Raw genomic sequence first — 24258 nt, 5'->3', positions numbered from 1 at the left:
AATTGATGGCATTTTCCTCTTTCTATGTGAATAGGAAGAGAAAAACAAGGAGAAACAAAAGTATTTCACTTCGTTGCGCCACTCCTACGCCTTCCCTAGGGAGGCATAGTATTCTGACGCATTCCCAGCTTTGCAAAATGTTGTAAATCTGGGAATGTGTTGGGTTCCATTGATGTTGCATGGGAACACCCACAGTAACACCCCTGGAACGCCCATTTCTCACAGAGTAATGCGTGAAAGGGGCCCATATTTACAAGGCCATGAAAAGTCATGCAGGGTGACTTTATTTGGCCTTATAAATATGGGCAAGCCCATTGCGCTGGCGGTGCGTCAAAACAAGTGTCGCACCGGCAGCACAATGGGCTTGTAAATGAGGTCCATATTCTCTTACTCTGGCATGCTGTTGCACTGGGCTCTGCAATACACTCCTTCATGCCGTCACAAAAGATCATTTCCAAGACTCCATCTTGGTACTGTGGCACATGTCATATGGATTCATCCAAAGGTTCTCTCCCCATAGTCTGCACCCCAAATTTGATCTCACCTGGACACTTTGCTGGCGGCCTCGGGGACTGGTCTGATCCATCTCCGCAGTTGTCAACATTTCTTTTATCACACACCAGGCTTGTAGGGATGCATTTACCATTCCAACAATGGAAATATGGCTCGTCGTTGCATGCTGAAGAGTTGAAACCTAGAACCATGAGCAAACATGTGACGTAAATACTAGTAAATTCATATTCTTTATCCCCACACTGAATCCTGTTCCATAGGTTGCTTCCTGCATCACATCCTCTTAGTTTGCATTTGCTTTATACTGCACCAAAGTATAGTGAATTGATATTGATGTCAGCCGCTGTGGTCCAATGCTATCTTATGTGATCTTAATACTACAAAAGGAGCAGTATGAGCCAGAAATATATTTTTGGGCTATAAATCAACAATCCTTAGCTCTGGTTTAGGAAACCGATTGCAGGAGAAACATGTAACTGCTTACTTTTGATATATTATCAAACATGTATGGATGTATTATCGCAGAGGATATATCCAATCAATTCTTTCATTCTGGTTTTTAACACTTTATGCACTTCATTGGGGATCTGTAGAAACTGTTACACAGTTTCAGAATCATTAGGCTCAGTATTGAGACCAGGATTGTGGAGAATGGTGTTTGCTTTAAGGGTTTGCAGAAGCTGTAAGAGGGGACACCAGTGGCAATGCTGCAGTGAATTACATTTTTTGTAGACCAGAAGGAAAGAGGCCTGAAGAAATATGACCATGTCTCAAATTCACACAGAAAGCGTTGCTGGCTCCCAGTGAAGCAAATCTCTTTTTTCAATACTGTAGGCCTTATGACCATGTCTTCAATGCACTCCATAGCGCCTGAAAGTGTTCCAAGCGTAGTGTTGCAAGGCCCCTACATTCTAACTTTTCTTCCCCTGTAAGTCCTACATCTTAAACTTTCTTATGCCGAATTGTTTGTCTCTAAGCTCTAGAATGATCTCACCATCATCTGCACACACTGTGGAGCTACTTATCCTTCAGAAAAGTCCTCAAAATAGTTGTTTTGTGGCTTATCTTGTAACAGATGTCTTGTTCCCCTGGCTTCCTAGTTTGGTTGAGGTATGTTCTATTAGTAGCTTTTTTCCAGCACTAAGATGCTTCTAGGAGCTGGCGTGTTTTATAATCTAAGTCAAAATAGTCGATCAAGGCTGAGCACTAGGAGCCTTTCTGTTCAATGCTCTTACCACCAGCAGCTCAGAGGGTGGGGTAGAAGGTATTACACCTCTTTGTCGGTAATGTTAAGATATGAAACAAGGCTGGCGCTTCATAGTGGGGTGACCACCTCCTGCAGGGTCGTTATGGAGACTTTCTCCAGCCCCGAACCCTTCAACTACAAATCATAGATTTCAGGATCACTGTTTTTGGCGCTGCCTCCCGCGACTGAGAGCTACACCATCTAGGCCCTCTCTCCTGGTGGAATCTGTCGAAGTTCATAATGAGGTAATGCACCAAACCGACTGGAAATCCCTCGTTTGCATTGAGCTGGGCCCCGTAGAAATGAGTAAATGCCCAGCTGGAGCTGGTGTCTGCTGGGCGCCTGCATATTTCATGTTAAGATTAATAAAACTCACTAGATGTTTGTGCCACATACGTTTCTATTGTACTGCACTAAAACCAGAGCCCAAATGGATTCAATTGGTGAATTTGGACAAGGGGCTGCAACAACAACTCGCAGGCCCTGAAGACAGGTGCGGGCGGTATGGGCCGGTGTGCGGCAGCAGCCTAACGGTGGTCACGTCGTTCAAATTTTCGCGGGGCGTTTTCCTGTGGTCAAGCGTGATTGGCGGAGGGTGGCAGGGTTACCTGGGTACTGGGCAGGGGCAGCAGGACAGCGCTTAAAAGGTGCTATCTTGGCCTTGGGTGCCCCTGCTGCCTGCCTTCCCCTGACGATTGCTGATCCATGCCGCCCCAATTTTGCGAGCAGGGGCCGGGATTTTCTTTCCCCACCCTCCCATCCCTTTAGCTTGGAGGATTATAGGGGAGGCGGTTAAGGAGTATTGTCTGGACCACAAAACGGATTGTCAACGTGGGGCATCACAAATCCAATCGCAGGCGGTTTCAAGTTATAGTGGGTTTTGAATAACCAGGGGCTGGGGTGACACGGTCACTGGTGAAGGGCTGGCGGCATCTGCTACCGCAATTGGCCTTGGCCTGGGAGGGTACCCTGTGATACGCCCCGGGGCAGTGGGGGGTATGAGGGCTGCGCCAGGGACCAAGGTATGGCCCGGTTGCCCAGCCTCATCCCCCCCCCCCCCCCCGATTGGGTGCCAGGGGGTGTCCCTTCATTGGGTTGGATTTACATTTTGGTTATTGGTTTATCAGGATTGGGTTGCTCTGGCACGGATGGTTCTTATTAGGGGTCAGATGTGGAGTTGGCCCTGGCTCCCTCAACTTGGGCGAGTGGAGGTGTGCCTTGTAAACGATGCCCCGAGGAGCCTATGAGGGGGTCAAGCATGACTCCTAATGGAGTGTGAGAATATTGTATTCATTTGGTGTATATGAAATGTTATGTAATATTAAGTCAACTGTTGAATTTTAAAGTCGGGTTTATGATGTATAATAAATACGGCCGGAGAATGCTGAAATTTCTCTAATGAAGTACAGTTGTCTAGTGGTTCTCATTGGAAGAAATGGCTGTATTTTGGGGGGGGGGGGGGGAGGGGTGGCAATGTTCGTCCCCTCCACAGCACACCATTCTCAGGACGGTCCCTCATCTGTGGGACGTAAAAAAATAGAGGCACTTCACATCTGCGCTTCCAGAGCATTTAACATGCCGTGCACAAGGTAAAGATAACATAAGCCGGCCACAGGATTTATTTTCACCCTTAAGCAATTGTATTCCTTTTCAAGAACTCTGTCGGATGAAAGTCCGAGGGGACCCACTTAGACCTAAGCAGGTGACCTGCAGTTTGCACAAATAACGTGGTGCATAGCATGTGTTATGCAATATAGCCAGCTGCTGAGGGCTTGTCGGTTGTTAAAGACCATGTAGCTGAGTTATCGTTATAACAGCGAGAGGGCCTTTAACAGCTGGTATACCAAAAGCCTATTATAACATTTCACCCACTGAGATCAGAATGTTTTAAATTAACAAGCATTGGCAAAGCCAATCAGTGTCAGCAGTGTGAGGGCTATTGGCTTTGTCAGTGTGTTTCAGCATTGAATGGTAAGATGGTAAGTGTTCCCCAGGCAGATGCAGTACCAAAGCACCCACAGCTGATGTGCCATTACTCCTTTGTGTAACCTCAGGCATACATGAACAAGGCATCCCAAATTAAATTTATCATTTGATAGAGAGCAAAACACAGAATGAAATGTGTCAATTCCCTTTAACGAGTGCTGCTAAAATTAACTAGTAAAATCATGATACTTATTTTGTTCACCTCTCAAGAACAGAAGGTACTGTTTGCCTTGGTGCAATTCATACTTGTGACTTGCATTTTACACACACACACACACATGCCTGCTGCAGGCACTGAACCCCATGAGCTACCTAACTGGCTAGAAGTATCACGGCCAGCAATCATCAAAATGCAGAGATCATTGCATGCATAGATTCGAATGCAGGAATCCTTTATTAAACCTATTCCCTCTTCCTACTACATGGTGTTTTGTGGGTCACAGTTGTGTCTATCTGGTTTGACATAAACATGGTATAGTCTGACCATACCTCCCTTCCAGCCAGTGAAATGGATTTGCAACGACCACCTAGCTGACAAGGCCATTGCAAGAAAGTGGTAAGCCAGCTCATTAGGCCACTGTACCTTTATCACTGGGTCACTTGACTGGATCCTGGCAGGGCTCAGCCTTTGGACGTTCTGTGGTTGATAAAATTAATCCTGTTACTTTGTGTAACAGTAACAAATTCTTGCAGTACTTAGATATGTCAGCCTTAAAGGATTGTGTAATAGTATTGTACTATTTTTTACCACTGTTGTAATTATGGTTCACACAGGGCTTAGAGAGTGTGCAAAGTGCCTTTTTGGTGCCACTGGTAGATTGCAGTTTTCAAAATCTGAGTAATGGGAATTTACCTGGATGCTGGCATCAACATCTACCAAACATACCTCTCCAAGGCGGGGTGCCATCTGTTGAAAATACCTTTGTTCATTTTTATCTTGCAATAAGCCTTTTATTGATCATTTGCTTTTAACCTGTAATTTAGCAACATAACAAACCAAGTGCTTGCTTATGTACTGTGTGCTGTATTCTAAACCACATAATGCTTACTATACAGATACACTCCAGCGCCTCGGAGTGCAGTTGGTGGCACTTTACAATGATCCTCCAGTGAATTGAAACAAACCCTTCCCGCAGCCTGTTTTATTAGTAACCAGCACACCTGTTATGACGTATTCCTGCTGTTATTTGTAACTATCTCATGGGTTGGGAGGGGGGGGTGAGATGTGAGTGAGTGTAGGGCAGCTGAAACGAAGCGGTCACATGAACTTGCAAGGCAATGGAGACCATGGAGGGGATTGCTGATGTACTGTGTGCTGTATTCTAAAATACTTACTACACAGATGCACTCCAGCGCCTAAGAGCGCCGTTGGTGGCATGGGGCGCTTACCATGGACATCCAAGGAATTGAAACAAGCCCTTCCAGAAGCCTGTTTTATTAGCAACTAGTGAGCCCATTATGACGTGTTCCTATTTTTGTAACTATCTCAGGGGTTGGGGGGGGGTGGGAAGAATGAGTGAGTAAAGGGCAGCTGAAACGAAGCGGTCACGTGACTTTGCAAGGCAATGAAGACCATGGAGGGTTTTGCTGATGTACTGTGTGCTGTATTCTAAACCACAAAACGCTTACTATACAGATGCACTGCAGCGCCTAGAAGTGAAGCTGGTGGCATATGATGCTTTACAATGACCATCCAGTGATTTGAAACAAGCTCTTCTTGCAGCCTGTTTTATTAGTAACCATCGAGCTCGTTATGACATGTTCTTTTTTTTTTATATATAACTGTCTTAGTGGTGGGGAAGGGGTGAAAATGTGTGAGAGAACTGCAGCAGAAACGAAGTGATCACTTGACCTTGCAAAGCAATGGAGAACATGGAGGGGATTGTTGATGTACTGTGCACTGTATTCTGAACCCCAAAATGCTTACTATTCAGAAGCACTCCAGCGCCGAGGAGTGCAGTTGGTGGCTTGTGGTGCTTAACAGTGATCATCCAGTAAAATGAAACAAGCCATTTCCGCAGTCTGTTTTATTAGCAACAAGTGAAACCGTTAGGACGGGCTCCTGTTTTTTGTAACTATCTCAGGCTTTGTGGTGAGAATGAGTGTAAAGGGCAGCTGATACGAAGCAGTCACATGACCTTGCAAGGCAATGAAGACCATGGAGGGTTTTGCTGATGTACTGTGTGCTGTATTCTAAACCAACGCTTACTATACAGATGCACTGCAGCGCCTAGAAGTGAAGTTGGTGGCATGTGAGGCTTTACAATGGCCATCCAGTGATTTGAAACAAGCTCTTCTTGCAGCCTGTTTTATTAGTGACCATCGAATCAGGGTTCGGGGTGAGAATGAGCGTAAAGGGCCGCTGATACGAAGCAGTCACATGACCTTGCAAGGCAATGGAGACCATGGAGGGGATTGCTGACTTTCTCGCTCTCTTACTGCGAAAAACAAGATAAGAACATGATTTACAGGCCTGTTCCATTATGGCCGGAGAAGCACAGGGCAAGCAGCCACGGGAGCATGGGAGGGAGCAAGTGACAGCAGGAGGAAGGTGATTGGGGGACGAGATAAAAAATATGCTGAGTGGGGGAGAGCAGTTTCATGATGGTCGGTTACGCACAGGGCAAGCAGACACAGGGGTGTGGGATGGAGAAAGCGACAGCGGGAGGGGGTGATTTGGGGACGGGACAAGAAACAAGATAAGAAAATGTTTTACAGGCATGGGTGGGTTGTTAAACATAGAAAAAAGAAGTTCCTAAAATGGTCATTAAATGGGAGGAGGGGTTGAATAGTAATAATTGGTCCCTCCTCTCGGGGAGGACTAAACACAGGAAGAGGCATGACGGATGCATGTCATGGGTAAATGCGGAGAAAGATTAGGAGAGCGACGATGAAGCCAGCAAATAGGAAGCGGATGACTGGGCTGAAGCCCACAAAGTATATACAACATGTCTCTTTCAAGACAGCGCACATGCTGTCTAGAGCTGAAGCCTAACAAAGCAAAAACAGGAAGGCAAACATTGGAATGTTGGAGCAGAAGGCTTATACCAGCCATTATTGGCCATTAGCCATGTGATTGTCTTCAAAGGAGCTCCGAACATTCCACTGTTCTAATGTTCAATATAGCCTATAGATCTATAATTGTGTCACCCTGGTACCCCTGAATCCATCAGCATTGAACAACACGTCACACACACACACTACTGCAAGCCCATTTCATTGCATACCATTATTTCAACTCCATTACAACAGGGAAACAACTACTTCGAGGGTCACTATTTCACTGACCATTATATGACAAAGATCAGTAACATAATTAACATATGGATACAGGTCGATGAAAAATAGGGTTAAATACAAGGAAAATTAATAGATTTAAAAATAAAAAGGTGGGTGCAAGTTGGTATCCCCACAACACAAATTTTACATAGTTAAAATATTAAGTTATGTTTTTAAATTTAAATAATTTAGAAATGTAATGCATATATTTAGAAGGTTAGGATTGTGTATCCATTATACCTTAATTGAATATATTTAAATGTTTGAATACATTTTGTATATCCAATTAATTAAATGTAATATATTTAAAGATTAAGGTTAGATTATAGATAATTAATTCTAAATTAAGCGCACAGAAAATTATTGCAATTAGGAAAATAAAGAAGATTTTTTTTTAAAACAATGTGGATGTAGGGCACAGCTATGGTCAATCCATAGTGGGTGAGACTGTGGTAAAGTAAATGAAAAATTAACCTTGATGGCGTAGAGTTAGATACAGTGGTGATGTCAATGCAGTGATGGCGGATATAGTAACATATTACCTCCAATTCACAAATCATTGATTTATGCTAATTTAGCCACTGTGCTTCGTAACACACAAATCCTTGTGAAGGCAACGATAGCTATCAGTGGTAGTTAGACAAATGGTTCCTTAGCCTGCGTGTACAGCTCCCAGTTCAGATGCTGACAATTCTTGCTCATGCAAATGTAGGATTTGCAGGGAAACCTCAGAACAATCACCAGGTAGTCAAGTTTGGGCTCGAGCTGACGCAAGATGCTCTCTTGTGATTGTTCCATGTTGATGTCAAACTAGTCTAGATCCAGCAGCAAGAAATTCTATACTGAACACACAAAAACTTAGATCACCAATAAAAACGAATCTCACCAAATGTACCCACATATCATAGAGCCAATGTAGTGCTTGGGTATATGGGTACAGTTGCGTAGAAGAACAACAGAGTTCCTGAATGGATACACGTGGACGGGGAGGCACCCTAGTCTTCATACTAAATGTGGCCCATGATTGGAAAAGGCTTATATAGTGGAACACAAAATACAGTGTCACTTTCAAGCACCTCCAAGCAGACAAAAAACCTCTGGTTATCGTTTTATATTGAAGTGAATGGCTGGGATTTGGTTTTAACCTGTTTTCATGCTGTCCTTCTACTGGCAGATGAGGCAAACGAGGTACAGGAAGATGAGGGACCGAATGATGACATCATTTTGCTCATTTTGGGAGAAAGGGATTAGAGCCGCGGTATTTATGTCGATAGTTTCCCTTTCAAACAAAGCAACGGGAAATGTCAGGGACGGAAGCCTGCCTGGGACAGTAGACTTCAGATGCCTCTCTCACTGTAGCATCAGCAGTACATTCTTTAAAAAGCCAGACCGTTTTAAACTCTCACACAATAACACAGGCGTTTTAGAATCAAAAACAGCACACAGGCATGCACAACAAACATCCACGTGGCAATATCATTTGCGCCATGGCATTTTGAGCATGAAGGAGTCCCTTCCCTTCATAATCCAGTGTATATATCAATTATCTTTTAGCCTGGTTTTTGTAAATAAGCATGTCCACGTGAAAATGTAATTTGTGAATCATCCCTCTGTCTTCACCCACTCTTCACCAACCCTAGACCAACCTGGGAGCACGTGGCTCTGACACAGCCAATAAAAAGGAAGGTCATAAATGGCAGTAGGCAGACGGCTGTTAGATGATAATGTAAGAACAACTCCTCACTGTGCCACATGAGGGAACAACAATGACGTTGGTAACCAAAATGTATAAAAATAGAGTTTTTACCTAATCGAAAAGAAGTAAAATCCCCTACAAAATCCACTCTTGGCTGCTGTCCTCTGGTCACCAATCGCAGTGTCAGGTAATTGCCTGTGGACAAGACTGGCCGTGGGATGCTTTTCCCACAGAGCGGTGGCCCCAGTGGTGGCGCGGTCCTGTCACTGCCATCATAAAACTGCACATAGGAGCCCGCATTACAGGGGTCCGGAGGCTCCAACCCCTCTGCACCTTTCATCCCAGGTCTCGTGCTGTCTGAGAGAGCTGATGTCCTGGTATCATTGAGTGGGGGGAGCACAGCTGGGGTGGGCTGCAGGCCGGCTGACATGCGCAGTAGGCTGTACACCAGGAAGAAGCGAAACTGGAATTGGACCTTGTCCTTTGGGGATGAGGCCTGCATTGTCAGCCGGCAGTCTGTTCCTATGGCCACAAAGTAGTATTTCCGGGATTCCGCGTGGGAGTTGACAATCATCCCGTCGTCCTTGATGACTTGTCCGCAGAAGTCCACCATGTGAACTGAAGAGAGACAAAGAGGGAGAAAGGAATTAGTTGACATGGTAACCCAGAGGGTGCATGTATGCACATATCTCTAAGTCAGCAGCATGGCGTCACTCTGTCTGGGCTCTTCTAAGCTGTTGCCTCTAGGACGTGAAGTCACCTCTTTAACACATGCCTTCCCTACTGAATAACTCAGTGAATCAGAATAGAAATGTGTGCAGTCCTTTCTAATGATTTAGAAAAAAGGGTGGAAAAGCTAAATATCCTGATTACAAAATGTTTGCCCAATTTCTTCAACATTCTAGAATTACACACACGTTCTCCTCAGCACTGCCTGTGCTATTGCACCTCTCCCTCTCCGCTGCTGTTAATTCTTTTAGCTGCCTATCTTTGTAACCTGTGACTCCTTGCAGCATTTTACACCGTCTAGTACTTCACAATAAGCTGCCCCCCCCCCCACACTCTCTCCGTCCACCAACCAACTCTTGGGCTCCACTATCCTCTTTCTCATAATTGAGAATATAAATCATTTTGTCCAATGCTACTTCTCACCATCCTTCCCAAACGCTTACCACCTACTGCTGCCTTGCATTACCAGGAGCAATCACAATTGCTTTCTGTGTGTCTTTTGATTGACCCATTAAGTAATAAAACGTTTGTTTTCTTGTATGCCCCTGAATATTGAAATATTTCTTTATCACTTTGATGCTCAGTGCTAAGAGATATCTTTATCTATATTTTGTTAATGAAATCTATTTATATTCCATGTCAGTCTTTTGTTATTTGTTGTGGCCATGTGGCTTTTGATTCTGTGGATATTCCTACACTCTTTGACTACTTCCAAAGGCTAGGATATCAAACCTGCAGTGGTGTAGGAGTTTCCTGTTCAATTGCTGGCATCAAGTGCAATTAGTTAACTTTCTGTCCCAAATGATGGACAAAGCTTATGCGGTCCTTCGGGGATCCATAGTATGTCTGTTCCTTTGTGTGTGGTACACCTGCCTAAACTAGGACTTTAAAAAACTGCAGGATCCTTTCTAATCGTCAAAAATATTTATTTGTTTCCGAGCCAAGAACTGCATATCCTTTGAGTCTGCCGTAATTCCTTTCTTGATTGGGGAGCCATTTACCCCGGCTTCACATGTTAAAAGCCACAGGGTCCTTATGAACTTAGGTTTGTCATCGAAACTCTCTGTATCATTTGTGGTTCAGGCAGTTTGCTTTCATTGCAACACACTTGCCTACAGTCTCCAAGTGCTGTCCCAAAATAATTAGGATGATGTCAATGTGGTACTGGTACATCTCTGCCTCAACTAAAGTACCAGTTGTCCACCTGGAAAGACTCCGACCGATGTGCCTAACACATCTTTAAATTGACAAGAATGCCATGGATAGGATATTTTGTGGTTCTTGAAAGTAGAACCACGTTTCTTCAGTGTGATCATCACTTTGGCTGGGTACCTTGTAGAATTGTTTTCAAAATGGCCAGCTGGTATACAAATACCTCCCAGGCAATACCCCCTTATACTTGAGAGCAGAAATAATTCCTTACTTTCTACCAAGAATATTGTACCCAATAAAAGAAAGTGTGTGCAATGCTAGATTTAGTCTTACCCCAAAAGGAATTAGGCATTTTCATATGGGAGCTCATCTTGGATTTCTTCCTTAGGGCCTTTAGACACTCTTTCTCTGTGCCCACCGTCAGAAAATAGGGTAAGTCCTGGTCCTTAAACTAATTCTAAATAATTATTTTAAGGGTCCCTGGAGCTTAGAGGAAGAAGAAAGGCAAATTAAGCATCTCTTATTGTATCTGTAATTACTGCTAAAGCGCATGCAAACCCCTTGGTGCCTTAGCTGCTCAGTACACAGGTGTCCCAGAATTAAGACATTTGAAGAGCTCTCACAACACACTTTCCCCCCTCCTCTAATTCTGGTACGCTGCTTGTATCTTAGGGCCGGATTTAGAGTTTGGCAGTCGGGTTACTCTTTTACAAACATGACAGATATCCTGTCTACCTTGTCACATGTGCATTATATCCTAAGGTACTTTTGATGAGAGGGACATGATATCCGTCATGTTTGTAAAAAAGTTACACATCCGCCAATCACTAAATCACGCTCTTTGTCTTTCTGAAGGCAGACAAAGCAGCACTTCATCCAAAACAATATCACCAATTTCACTGTTAGCCACCAAAGCCAACATTTATGCCACCTACCTATCTCCCTAGTTTACTAAGCTAGTGAAACCTTAGCAGGAAGGCTTCATAGCTGGGCATGGTACAACAGTACGTAGCAAATTTGCTTTGTCTAGTTACAGGGTTAATCGCCTTAACTGATAGAAAGTATTTGATCAGTTGAGTTGCCATGTCTCTGGATAGTTATGACTCTTTTTGTTATCCTAGATCCTTATGAGGGATGGATCAAGACAATTTGTCATCCACCACATGCTGTAGCTTGCGTTGTTTGAGGCATAACCTCTTGGTTTCTGATACAGCGTGTTACATGGCAGAGGTGCTCTCTATACCCCGTATATGTTACATTTTATTGCTGATCTTTCATAGACATCAAGCATTACCCCATTGTTCTCATGATAAGGTAATGCTTGATGACTCACCCAATGTCGCACCCAAAGTTACAGCCTATGCTGATGATATTTTGATATATACTAACTTCACCTGCAGGTACTCTGCTTGTGGCTATTGAGAAGACTGATCAGGAATTCAGTGAAGAATCCAGATACAAGATACAAACTTAGCTAAAGCTGAATTAGTTAGTATCACAAACAAGTCTTTTTTATCTCCCTCTGTATGATGACTCTCAAGTTACAGAGTTGTGTGGCTTAGTCCCAATTATACATACCTCTATGAGGCAGGCTGTACTAGAATTGTGTCAGAATTTGGTCACACTGTAATACATGGCAAAGGTTACCCCATAGACCTTAGCAAAATAGTCTGAAATAGTGCTGGGAAAATACAGAGTTTCTGCCGGGGGTGTCTCCTCTGGCTAAACCATCAGAAACCCTTGACCTGGTACCTGATTTCCTGTTCTGCCGGGGCATTTAATGCATGGTAGATCTGGGGCAGGGAAACAAACAATGGCCCTGACTTCCAGGAAGAAAGCCCTCTCAAGACCATAGCTTTGTGTCTGAAACAATCTCTCACTTTAGGAAAATAAAGAAATGCCAAGTGGGCCTCACAATCATTCCTGTGCACTTTCAGTACATATGCCTCAATGACAGATGCACTGAAGCCACAGAGGTTTCTACAAATGGAGAGAGGTCATTCGACAGAGGAGCGGAGGCCAGGGCCTCCACTGTACTGGCAGAGTCTACATGACCCTCCTAACCTTTTTTGGTCATCAGAAAGTCATCCAGGAAAACAGCATGATTCTATCATTGCCTGCAGTTGGGTGAAAGGTAGAGTTTAGAAGTCCGACTCATATTTTGAGTACCCAAGTGTTATCTGCAGGTGGAAGTGGCAATACTAAGTCACATAATGTAGTACTTCTACCCATTGCGTCGGTAGATGCAAAGTCACGAGTGGTAAAACACCAGCATGGTGGATTTTCTGCAGTACAAAATATGTGGTCAACAAAGGAATAGTGGGCATTGTCACAGGAGGAGTTGTGGGTTGCCCAGTGGGAAGATAGAGAACACATACAAATTCTTAGCTTTGTGGATATTCGCAAACCGTCACAATGGCTGTTCACTCTCCATTCTCTCACCTACATTTGGTGTCAAAAAAGACTACAGCAAGTGTTCACATAAACACTCCACATTTTCTCATTGTCTAGGGGGGCGACTGTGATCACCTCTGCCACATTTACTCCTGCAGATTGTCTGCTAGCTAACACAACTCAGGAGCAACAGCAGGGCAGTAGTGAGTATGCATGAAAATCTGACTTCTATCCACACTACTTGAGTTTTTGTGAATACCCCTTAAAGGCCATAAATCCATGCATAATTTAAGAAGAAATATGTTATGTGAAGATTTGAGTTTTGTATGGTTCTTTCTAAATTGATCTCTTAAGGCTTTAGAGAGGCAGACATTTGCTTTTTTCTTTGTTGTTGTCATTAATAGCTCGATAGCAGTGAGTAACAATGGTAGCTATTGATTTTCGGTACTGAATTTGCACCGTCATTTTTCGATATTGAATTTGTACCTTCGTCTTTCAGTACTGAATTTGTACCACCGTTTTTTTGGTATTGACCTTGTCCTATTGTTTAACCAATTAAAATGGGATCGACAATTCAGGAAAGGCTACAATAAGGAGTAATTTAGGTATGTCTCTGTCAGACAAATAATAAGGGAATTGTGAAGAAAGATACAACAGACCTCAGGGTAGATTGTATATTTGTCATGTTGAGAAATTTTTATTTTTTGGTTAATAAGTAGTCTATATGGTGATGTTCAGAATTTTGATAAAATCAGGGATAGGAGGATAAGCTCAATACAATTTGCAATGATTTATCAAATCAATTGTATACTTTTGATGCCATGTTGATATTATTGGAATCTCATCCTGGGAGGAGAGATACTAGACTGGAGATAAGCAGGCATGAATATTTAGAAACAGTATTGTGAATTGAATTAAACTGGTTAAACACCTCGCGTGCGTGCGTCGGCCAACGGCCGTCGCGAGCACTACCTCGGAACAAATCATCAATCAGCAATAAATCATCCGCACCGCGGTGGAATTTACGCCGTGGTTAACGGGTTAATAAGGTTGGTGTGTATTTATGCACTGTACACTGAATTAATTATTCACATTGCATTGAATTGATGAGTGTATATATTTGCTTTCTTTCAGCCCTGATGAAGTACTGGGTTAGGACGAAACGCGTAGGCTGTAAAGATTGGATGCAATTGGCTGAAAAAATTTGATTAAATTGAATTCATTATAACAGACAGAAAAGAATCAATGAAATTGATGATTTGATGTGCTTTCATTAATACATTTGGAAAATTTGAGTTGAATTTGAAGATATCTTTATTTACTTTATTTTTTATTTTTTATAGCACTACTTTACCAGAGGGTGTCTGAACGGTTTACAAAGAACAACAACAAAAATAGCTGTATCTCAAAGGTTACATTGAACAGTTTAAAGAAACAAAACAACAAATTGGAACAAGAGGGGTCCTCAAAACTGGATGGAGAAGAGGCGTGGGTAACTGGGAGAGGAGAGTGAAGGGCTGGACAGCAAGAAGGAGAGGGAGGAAGTGCGGTATGAAAAGAATTATGATTCCCCAAATGTTATGTATAGAGTTTCTAGATTTTATTAAAGCCACGCAAACTAGCATTATGCATTAACTCTTTTAATGTCTCCTGCAGTAACTTCAAATAACTTTGCAACCAAGCAGTGGTAAAATGGACCCGGAATGTCCCCTTCTGTGCATATAACATCATCACTACAAATGAATTCTCTTCGGATGCTGCAAATCTTATTTCCTTGTCTGTTGTATTTCACAAATCATGAACACTGCTGTATTTACAAAGCAGTGATTACTCCTCCTTTCTTCATGACCACTGACCATCTCCCATATAGAATATGTAAAATAAAACTAATGTCCAATTTCTTTAACAACCTAATTCAAAATGTTAAAAACATTGTATAACATTTATTTGCAATTAATTTTCCTAAATAAACTGTACTTTTCCCCTCAACCTGTGTTTTAAATTTATTTACATTGGAAAGGATGCAAGGGATAATGCTAGCCTAGATGTCTTTAATAAAATCAAAATTCTCTCTCTAACAACACTTGGAGAATCTGCAATATATGTCAAGACTGGATGCTTGCATTAATGCAAGACCAGAGGCGAGCACTATGCATATTCAAAGTAACATGCTTCACGGGTCTTACAACCTTTCAAGCGCCCTTGAATTCGACCAATTGGCTGCTTTGAAAATGCCCCCTAACCTATTTCTGGTAGATTTAACCTTTATTTGCCACCGTTCTGCTCATAGAAAGGGCCTTAAATTTCAACATATCAATTGCCTCGTGCATCATCATTCTAACCCCTCTTGCAATGAAAGCTGTGGATACCGCTCTGTAAGATCTCATATAGGATAGCAACATCCAATCTACCTCTTCTGCGCTGTCATCCAATACATGCTTCTCATACTCCTGCAAACAATCTATCAACATTTTGAATACTCTTCAAAATTTGGATAAAAATACCTTTGACTGACTTTCAAAGCTTTGACATCCAAAACTCTCCTCAAAGAGATCAGACAAGACAAGGTAACTAATTACCAATTTAACACCCATAACTGTAAATCTTATTCACTGGCCCAGTCTGAAACAACCTGACCACTGCATGTACATCCAACATAGTATCATATCTTGCATTGGTTGTTGTTTGGCCGGTTCCACTTTTATACTCTATAATCCATGCACATCTATGTCTCCTCTTTGATCCAGGTACCCAAGAGGTTCTACAGCCTTCCACAGAAAACTCTCATATCTTCTTGATCCCATGATATGTCCAATGAAGAAGGTTAAGCATCCCAGACATAACCAAAGGATGTTCCTCTCTTTCCAACCTACTACTAGACCCTCTGTTATTGGAATTAAAAAAGATTATTTTACAGCTAACTCCATCACTGCTGGAAACCTTTGTAGTGACACCCAAAAAGCAGTTACTAATACCACCCTCCCTCTCTGTCTCTTCACCTTTACCAATACTCTTTGAGTCATCATAAAGGGAGGAAATATGTAATCCTTCATCTTCCTCCAAAGTTTTGCACTCATTTCTAGAGCCTCCAGTCTGCAACTGAAATTGTGTTGAATCTGATAACTCACCCTGCTCAAAACTCACTACCGGCTTCCCCCAGATTTCCTTAATCCTCTTGAAATAACTACTTTTCAGTCTTAATTTTGTGTAATCTCTTTGGTACCTTAAATTCCAGTCTACTAGACCGTTCTCCTGACCTGGTAAATACTCCACTTTCAGTGAAATTTTACGCTGCAAGCAAAAATGCGATGATTCCTTTGCCAAATCTGTTAATGGTTTAATTCTCCTCTTTCATAACAATTTATGTAGCTTACAGTTGACACTTTGCCCATGCACAAATAAACCATACAATTTCTTGGTTACTCTCTGAAGCTTCTCAATACAAGCAAAGCTACATTCATCTCCAAACAATTTATATATTTAGTCTTCTCCTTTTCTGTCTATCTTCCTCCTGTCTCCCTTTGATCTAAATGAGTTCCCCATCCTTAGGCCATGAGTAAACATAAAAAATTATATAATTGTCCAGCTTTACTTCCTGCAAAACGTTTCTCAACAGATGGACTACTTCCATCTTAAAATGTATATACACTAGGAATGTTTTTAATGTCTTTATGTAGTACTGGTCACAAGCCCATTTTCTATTTCAACACTAAAAATATTGTGCTCATGTAAACCTTGCTCATATGGTCTACTGCTGTGATTGTCATTTTCTTTACTGTTTGCTTCACCTTAAATATTGCAATTCTCTGTGTCCCTCTGACAAAACCAATTTCCTTGTTTCCTTTTTAGATTAGAATTTAAAAGACTCGGACTTGTACCATATAAAAAAATCCATGGCTATGTTATGATACTTTCCCAACTCTTGTAAAAACCAGAGTGCGAAATTTACGTAATTCGCTTTCGCTCTTTTACGTGAAATTCTGCAAAAAAGATGTGAAATTACACATAATGCAAAACTCACATTTAATGCCATTGTTTGCACAAAATGGGTCCTTGAATCCATTTTGGATGTTATGGTGCATTTTGCGCTAAAAAGTAGCAACAACACCCACTGGTGCTCTGGTTAATCACATTGTTTCTGCGCAAAAACGTAATTAAACCAGATGGTGTAATGGTCTAATTGTGGGAATTTCATCTAACAAGTGTAAAGTGAAATTCCCACAATTATGCGTAATTATGTCTGTGTAATGAGAATTTTGCATGGGCTTTTAATATGTCTCCCGCTTTTCCTCTGGAAGAACCAGTAAAGATCTCCATACTGTGGAATCTGGTCTCTTTCTCTATCACCTTTGCTTCTATCTACTATTTCTCTCTGTGGTGGAAAACCCCATTGTGGCCTACACCCTTTGCATGAGACTCTGCCCTGTCTCTGATAAGGGAACTTTGGAAATCATTGTCAGGATGCAGCACTGCAAACAACACAACTTCCTATAAATATCCATTATAGGCCAGATGTACTAAGAATTTTTCACAGTCGCAAATGCCCCAAATGTAGCATTTGTGGCTTTTAAAATGCTTTTTCTTATGTACTGATCCCTTTTTAGGAATTGGAAAAGCTTTTCTGACTCCTAAAATGGGGTTGTGAATGGATACTAATTCAGTATCTCAAAGCAGTGTATAGTAGGTGTCCCATCCAAATACTGAATCAGCATCTAATGTATCAAGACTAAGTGCACAAGATCACTAACTACCAACTCTTAAGCAAACAAAAAAAACTAAACATTTCTTTTTACACTGAGTACTGTTTCCTTTAGGAAAATCAGCTGCAATTAAAAAAAAACTTTCTTTTATTGAAAGGCAAACACTAATATGGTGGTCTGTTGTCCCCAGCAAGACACCATCGCTGTGATGGCCTCCAATAAAAGTGAGTCACAATTTGCGCCCTACCTAATTAATGTTCATGAGGTAGGTCACATTACAACCCTTTGCAATTTGTTTTTTTAGGATCTGAAACATTTTCCCTGAGGCAAAGATACAGGCTTAATTTCTGACCGATATTTTGTCGCCAAATATTTGTACAACTGACTCTGTAGGCTTTGTCCAAAATTGTAGAAGTGGATACATATATATCGAAGCTCTTTTCTAAATCTTCTCCAAAAATGAAATCTTTTGCCTCAGTACTTGCTTCCTTACTCAACATGTCTCTCAACATGGGACTTATTTTAATTGAAATATTTTATGTAAATCCTGCATTTTCATTTCCTAGAAAACCACACACTGTTAATTACGGTATATCTACCTCAGATCCCTTGGAATGTGTCTCCTCGGCCAGATAACATATGTGTGTCAGAGGTGCATTAATCTTCTGTAACCCATGGGTAATCCCACCCTGCTGTCTTTACACCAGTTCCTAAAACCGCACCTCTTCGAACTGTATCCGACTCAAAAGGACTATTAGCCTCTTGACTATATACATCAACTGCCTCTCTCTTTATTTTTGACACCACTTTCTGCCTGTAATTGATCATTCCACCTTCTACTCAGTCCTTTATTCTCTTCCTTGTTCCCACTTTGGTGCTCAAACTATTCCCTTCCCTGCTCCGCCATCCACCCCGCTTCTTTTTGTCTCCTCTGTAGTTCTCCTGTTTCTCCGAATACCTCATTGACCCCAGCTGCATTTGTATCTGTTAGTTCCCTGCCATCACGTCCTTCTGTCCTCCTCCATATATATGTTTATACATATCCAAAAAAGAAGCAGAGAACACTGAGTAGTTCCAAGTTTAGGTGGATGGTAGCTCCTGCATGAAGCACCCTACAGCACCAGCGACACACTGAATCTGCTCACCTCAAATGTCTGTTTTTCTAGAAAGTGTTTTTATGCATAGGATTAGCTCAGTGCCGTCCATGCTGAGCTAGAAAGGGACAGAGCATTTTTTCCTTTTCTACTGCAGTCTTTAAGCATAGAATTTGCACAGTGCCATCTATGCAGAGCTTTAAAATGCCAAAGCCTTTTACCACTCCAGGCACAGTATTACAGCTTTGGATTGGTATAATACCACCCTGTTATGGGCTCATCAGCCTAATACTAGAGCAAAACTGTTCCTGGATTGCTTGTGCTCCGTTTCAGGGAGGACCTGGCTTGGTAGTTGGGGCTGGACTGTTCCAATTGAAGCAGGATCAAGACTGATTTGCATATAGCTGGCTCCAAACTAAGGTGACATGGTGTGCCAAATAATGATGGACTGGGATGCGGCTCTGAGTAATTACCAGTGGCTGAGATTTTCAAGCATTCCATCCATCACTTTTTATACTTTAGTATGATGCCCTAAGTGGGATGCCCAGATGTGGGTCGCGTGCACAGTATGTCACTGGAACCAAGCTATATCCAGCTGATGAGCCCATAACAAGGGCGAAACCAATCCAGGATTGCTTGTGCTTCGAGCTGGACTGTTTCTATTTGAGCAGGATCAAGAACAACTTGCATGTAGCTGGGTCCAAACTGAGGTAGCATGTTGTGCAAAATAATGATGGACTGGGATGTGGCTCAAGAAACTACTAGTGGCTGAGATGAATTCAAGCATTCCATCCATCACTTTGCATACTTTATTATGTGGCCCTAAGGGGGACGGGTCCCGGGCACACTGTGTAATTGGAACCAAGCTATATATCTGGCTGATGAGCCCATAACAAGGGCGAAACCGGTTCTGGATTGCTTGTGCTCCGATTCAGGGAGAACCTGGCTTCACAGTTCAGGCCGGACTGTTCGTATTGGAGCAGGATGAAGACTGATTTGCATATAGCTGCGTCCAAACTGAGGTGACATCTTGTGCAAAATAATGATGGACTGGGATGTGGGCTCGAGTAATTATGAGTGGCTAAGATTAATTCAAGCATTCCATCCATCACTTTTGCATACTTTAGTATGACTTTATACACATGACTTGGTGTGGCCCTCATATCCTGTCATTCTGATAGTGGGTGATGGCCAATTTAGAGCACAAATTAAACATTACAGAGCTTCTGCAACTGGAGATATGCCTTCTGGGGCTGTCTACCACCCTGAGGGCTAGGATGACCTAGGCTAGATTCTTGCGACTGCCACTGGTCCTTGTCTAACAAGCCCTTGCAATGCTTTGGAGGTCGCCTGTCCTCCCCTCCCCCCCCCCACCCCCCCATTGTAGGTGGAAGTGGGAGGTCGAACCTGGGCACTAGCAGAGGAAACTGCACTGCGAAACGAAGAGAAAAGGGGTCTGAGAGATCAGCCTTTTGCAGAGGATTGGGCATCTGTCCTGGCAGCCTTTGTTAGGGCGGTGAACCCAGAGACCTCTTGGCCAACGATAAGACTGGGTTCACTGTAGTTATCGCCTGCCCTCCCCCAGATACATGATTGACAGACAACATGACTAGAGACTGAATAGAAGATGGCATTGAATATAAGCCCAATGTTACATTTTTGTTGCATATTGATTGTTGACACACCGATGTTGCAATGTCTGATACTCACTGACTATGTGCTTCTTGAATACCCCCAGTTATGCCATCCTAGTTTGCAGGATTTCTGATCCTTTAGATTCTATATATTAACTGCATGAGCAACCATGGATAACAGAGAACTGTTCTGCTTCTGTTGCCATTGATAATTGCTATGCATATCACTCAGCGTGTCACCTGCAAAGTTCATAATACTGGCTATAAGCCGCTATGTTTATGATGTATTGCACAACTGTTGGAGATTGTAAGTAAAATCCAAAAATAAATTTAATAATAATAATATTGACAGTACATATAGTAATTTAAACTTCAACTACTGCAAAACACCACAATTATAAAATCATCACTTATTTATTTACTTTCAATTGATACATCAAAATCAAATTAAATTTAAGTAATAAATATCTCAGAAACAAAATTGCACAAAACCATAACATTAAATGTACTAGATTTAAATATATATATATAAATACCAAATTAACAAAAAAGCATTTTCTTTTTCTTAGCAACTAACTCACCTAAATAAATAACAAAGCATTACAAAATACATGTTTAATAAACATACAAAAAGTCAAATATAAATTAAAACAAATAAAACATTACAATTACCCAATAATTCATACATGTAGTAATATACATAACTAATAATCAAATAAATAATTTTACAAAAATGTCATTACATTAAAATACATTTGATTTAATTCAACTTCCCACCCTATTCTCCCACAACCCCAGAAACCCACAACTAAAATCTAACTTTAATAAAACAGTATTAAACTATTTATAGAATTAACAATCAATTAAAAAAGTAGCAATTAAAAACGAATTACCAATAATGTATACTTGTTGATAACGTAACGAACTTCCCACTCTATCATCCTAAAAACCCAACAACCCACTACTTGCAGTTTTACATAGAGCAAACTCGGCTTGGAGACATTGAAGTCAGTGCTTAATTTGAGCTTGAGTTTCTGGTGCTCAGCACTGGCAATTAATTGTCAACACCGACACTTACGACAGGCACCACAGGGTGGCGCTGTCTGTCTGATTACGAAATAAGCAGAACAATAGTGTATTATTAATATATTACTAATAGCTGCCTCCCAAGCCTTATAGATTTGGGGGCCAGGAATAGTCTGAATTGTCATTGGCAACGCTGGCAGGAGAAATGGAGGGTGCAAACTGCTCTGGTCTCCTGACGAGGGCCCTGGCACTTATTATTTTGTAAATTAAGCAGTGATTAGAGTGCTTTACCTGAGTACTAGTTACACTACACTCGGTCAGATTAATGTTTTTAGGCACGGTGAGATTAAGTGGTTTGCCCAGAACCACAGGATGTTAAGCAGATGCTGAGACTTGAACCTGATTCCCCAGTTCGGCCAGGTAACGCCACATCCTCCCCCTCAGCCTCTTACTACTTGTGCCCCGGGTTCTCCCAGTGGAGACTCCTTCTGCCTGCTATCTCCTGGAGAGTGTGTCTGCTCTGGACAGAATGGATACAGAAAGTGAAGGCACCGCCGCAAACCAGTTCCAGAACAGGATTTATGGAGCAAACAAACCATGTCTGTGAAACAAGAAAGAAAGAAAGATGGAAACTACAAGTCAGGTAGTTATCCGGGAGCCACGGACTCGCTGCTCACGTTTTCCTTTATCTCTGGCTTCTGGGCATATCCAGCCTGGGCCTGTATGGCACTTTCCCTCTTGGTCTTCAGAATCCAACCTGCATTTATACCGCCTGATCTAACTAATACTCCCATTGTAAAATAACCTACCTTTTTAAACGTTATCATTTATACAGCCTCCAAATAAGCATTTCCTTCTATATCTTACCCGGTAGAGCAATTTTTACATGTAGGTGTTTCCTTTTTACGGACACACTTCTACACCAGAGCTGAAAATAAATATACACTCTCAAAAATTGGAAGTGTGTGCCTAACTTTACCCATTCAAGATAAATACACTTCAAATGCTTCTCTTCGTACACCCACCATTCTACTCAAATTCAGATGCATAAAAAACATACCACCTCACAATAAGAAATGATTGGACACATTTCACTGGGCAACAGCCTACAAAAAGAGGTGAATGTAGGGGGTATTAATGTTATATGCTCTGAAGAGGGCATTCTGGTAGTATTTTACCATTGTTTGGATGTAAAGCTATTTCCAAGTTGCTACAGGAGGGCATTTAAAGAGTTCATGCATAATGCTATATATTTGCATCACATGACAATATCTCAGGGCTCAATGTGTCTCTTACAGAGATCAGCGTATACCCATAGGTCACAGATTGCAGACTACTAGTACTAGCCCGATTTATATGTTGGCGGTATGTATGCTCCATCGCAACAGAATAAACATACCGCCAACATGAAGGTCCGCCCACCTGATTTGAATGCAGGCGGACCTTTGGTTTGACTATTTCAGTGACTACTCCGTCACTGCCATAGGCCAACCTCCCCAACAGAGAGAGTAAGGGCCATCGGAGAAATGGATGTGTGGCCGCCCATCCAATCAGCATGGGCAGACATGTAGCTATTTTTTTACTGTCCGTCACCACCAGGAGGCTCAGTAAAAACCAAATACATTGCTCCCCTTGCCTTGGGAGATGACTCCCATGGTGAGGGGAGCATTACTTTATTATTTTTTTTTTTTAAAGAAAATCCAGTTTTAGGATTTTCTTTTTTGAAAAAAGAATATTGTTTGGTGCAGGGTTGTGTCATGTTGACGCAGCCCTGCACCAAAGATCGAGATGTGGGGATGGCGGCTCCTGACAATGCTTTATAAATGACCGCCTGCTTGGCAATCATTTATAAATATAAATGAGGCCCTGAGTAAGATAACTCAGCGAGGTAATATGCCTGCAGGTGTAAAAATGGAGGTTGCTCAAATTGATCACCAGTAGTAGCCAAGCATCCTTCTAGAAACAGCAAAAGATGTGCTTTTAAATTCATCAATAGTTACAGAAGTTGCTACACGACTTGACTGTGCCAATGTTTTTTTTTAATGGGATAAAGAGAAAAGCTTGCTTCTGTCAGTGAAACCACTGCCTTGTAGGAAGGGCTATCGATCGTTTCCTCTGACCAGACAGAAGTGTCTGGTTCTCATCCGCCCCCTACACCCCCAAACCCCTAAATAGAAGAAGGTGACACAAAGGACCATTCGTGTTCTCACTAATCCCCTGTCCGCCATTCCAACAAAGGCACAGAGTACACTTCCCATTCAAACAGTGCCACCCGACCGCCACCATCCATTAGCGGCTCATAAAATAAACAAAAACATCTCCTGCTCCCAGGGCCCAGGACACAATGGAAGACAGCGCTGCTGCCCTCCTCGGGACAGAGGTCAAAGCGTCGACTGGACCCAAAGGGGACACTTTATACTCTGAAGGGGAGACTCGTGTTCCTTCTTGCCCACTCCCTCGCCTGACCCTTGGATGTTCCTGGTTTTCCAAGAAGTCTCTCCTTTTTCCATCTTCTCTATATATGGATGCTTCTATTTCATCCTTCAAGACGTATAATTTACCATGATCATTAATTTAGGAGTTTTATAAGGCGATCGTGTCTCCTCAGTTTTACCTGTGTGCCATTTCCCAGTTGTGATGGGCAGTACCTCATCTTCATCTATCTCTGAGCCTCTTTTATGTCATGTTATTGGGATTTGTGCATTTAGGGCAGCACGTTTCCTCTGATTCTACAGCCTCTTGTTGCTGTGGCTGTCGGGGCACTGTGTTACTCCCTGGCTCTGGATTGTCTAAGTCAAAGATTGCTGCA

The 24258-nt window shown here is 42.1% G+C and overlaps 1 protein-coding gene across 1 annotated transcript in view; it reads right to left on the bottom strand.

The window, feature by feature from the left end:
* Nucleotides 1–24258, bottom strand: part of LDLRAD2 (low density lipoprotein receptor class A domain containing 2) — a 145405-nt gene that overhangs the window by 17145 nt on the left and 104002 nt on the right. The window contains exons 2-3 of the mRNA XM_085608909.1: nucleotides 8832–9338; nucleotides 545–694 (exon numbers count right to left, since the gene is read on the bottom strand). Coding sequence (XP_085465035.1) covers nucleotides 545–694; nucleotides 8832–9338 — 657 coding nt within the window. The remainder of the gene's footprint in view (nucleotides 1–544; nucleotides 695–8831; nucleotides 9339–24258) is intronic.

Source organism: Triturus cristatus, chromosome 1_2 (genome assembly GCF_964204655.1).
Source record: "Triturus cristatus chromosome 1_2, aTriCri1.1, whole genome shotgun sequence".
Classification (NCBI taxonomy): domain Eukaryota; kingdom Metazoa; phylum Chordata; class Amphibia; order Caudata; family Salamandridae; genus Triturus; species Triturus cristatus.
Note: the sequence above shows the minus strand (reverse complement) of the source record. Positions and strands in the feature narration are given on the sequence as shown.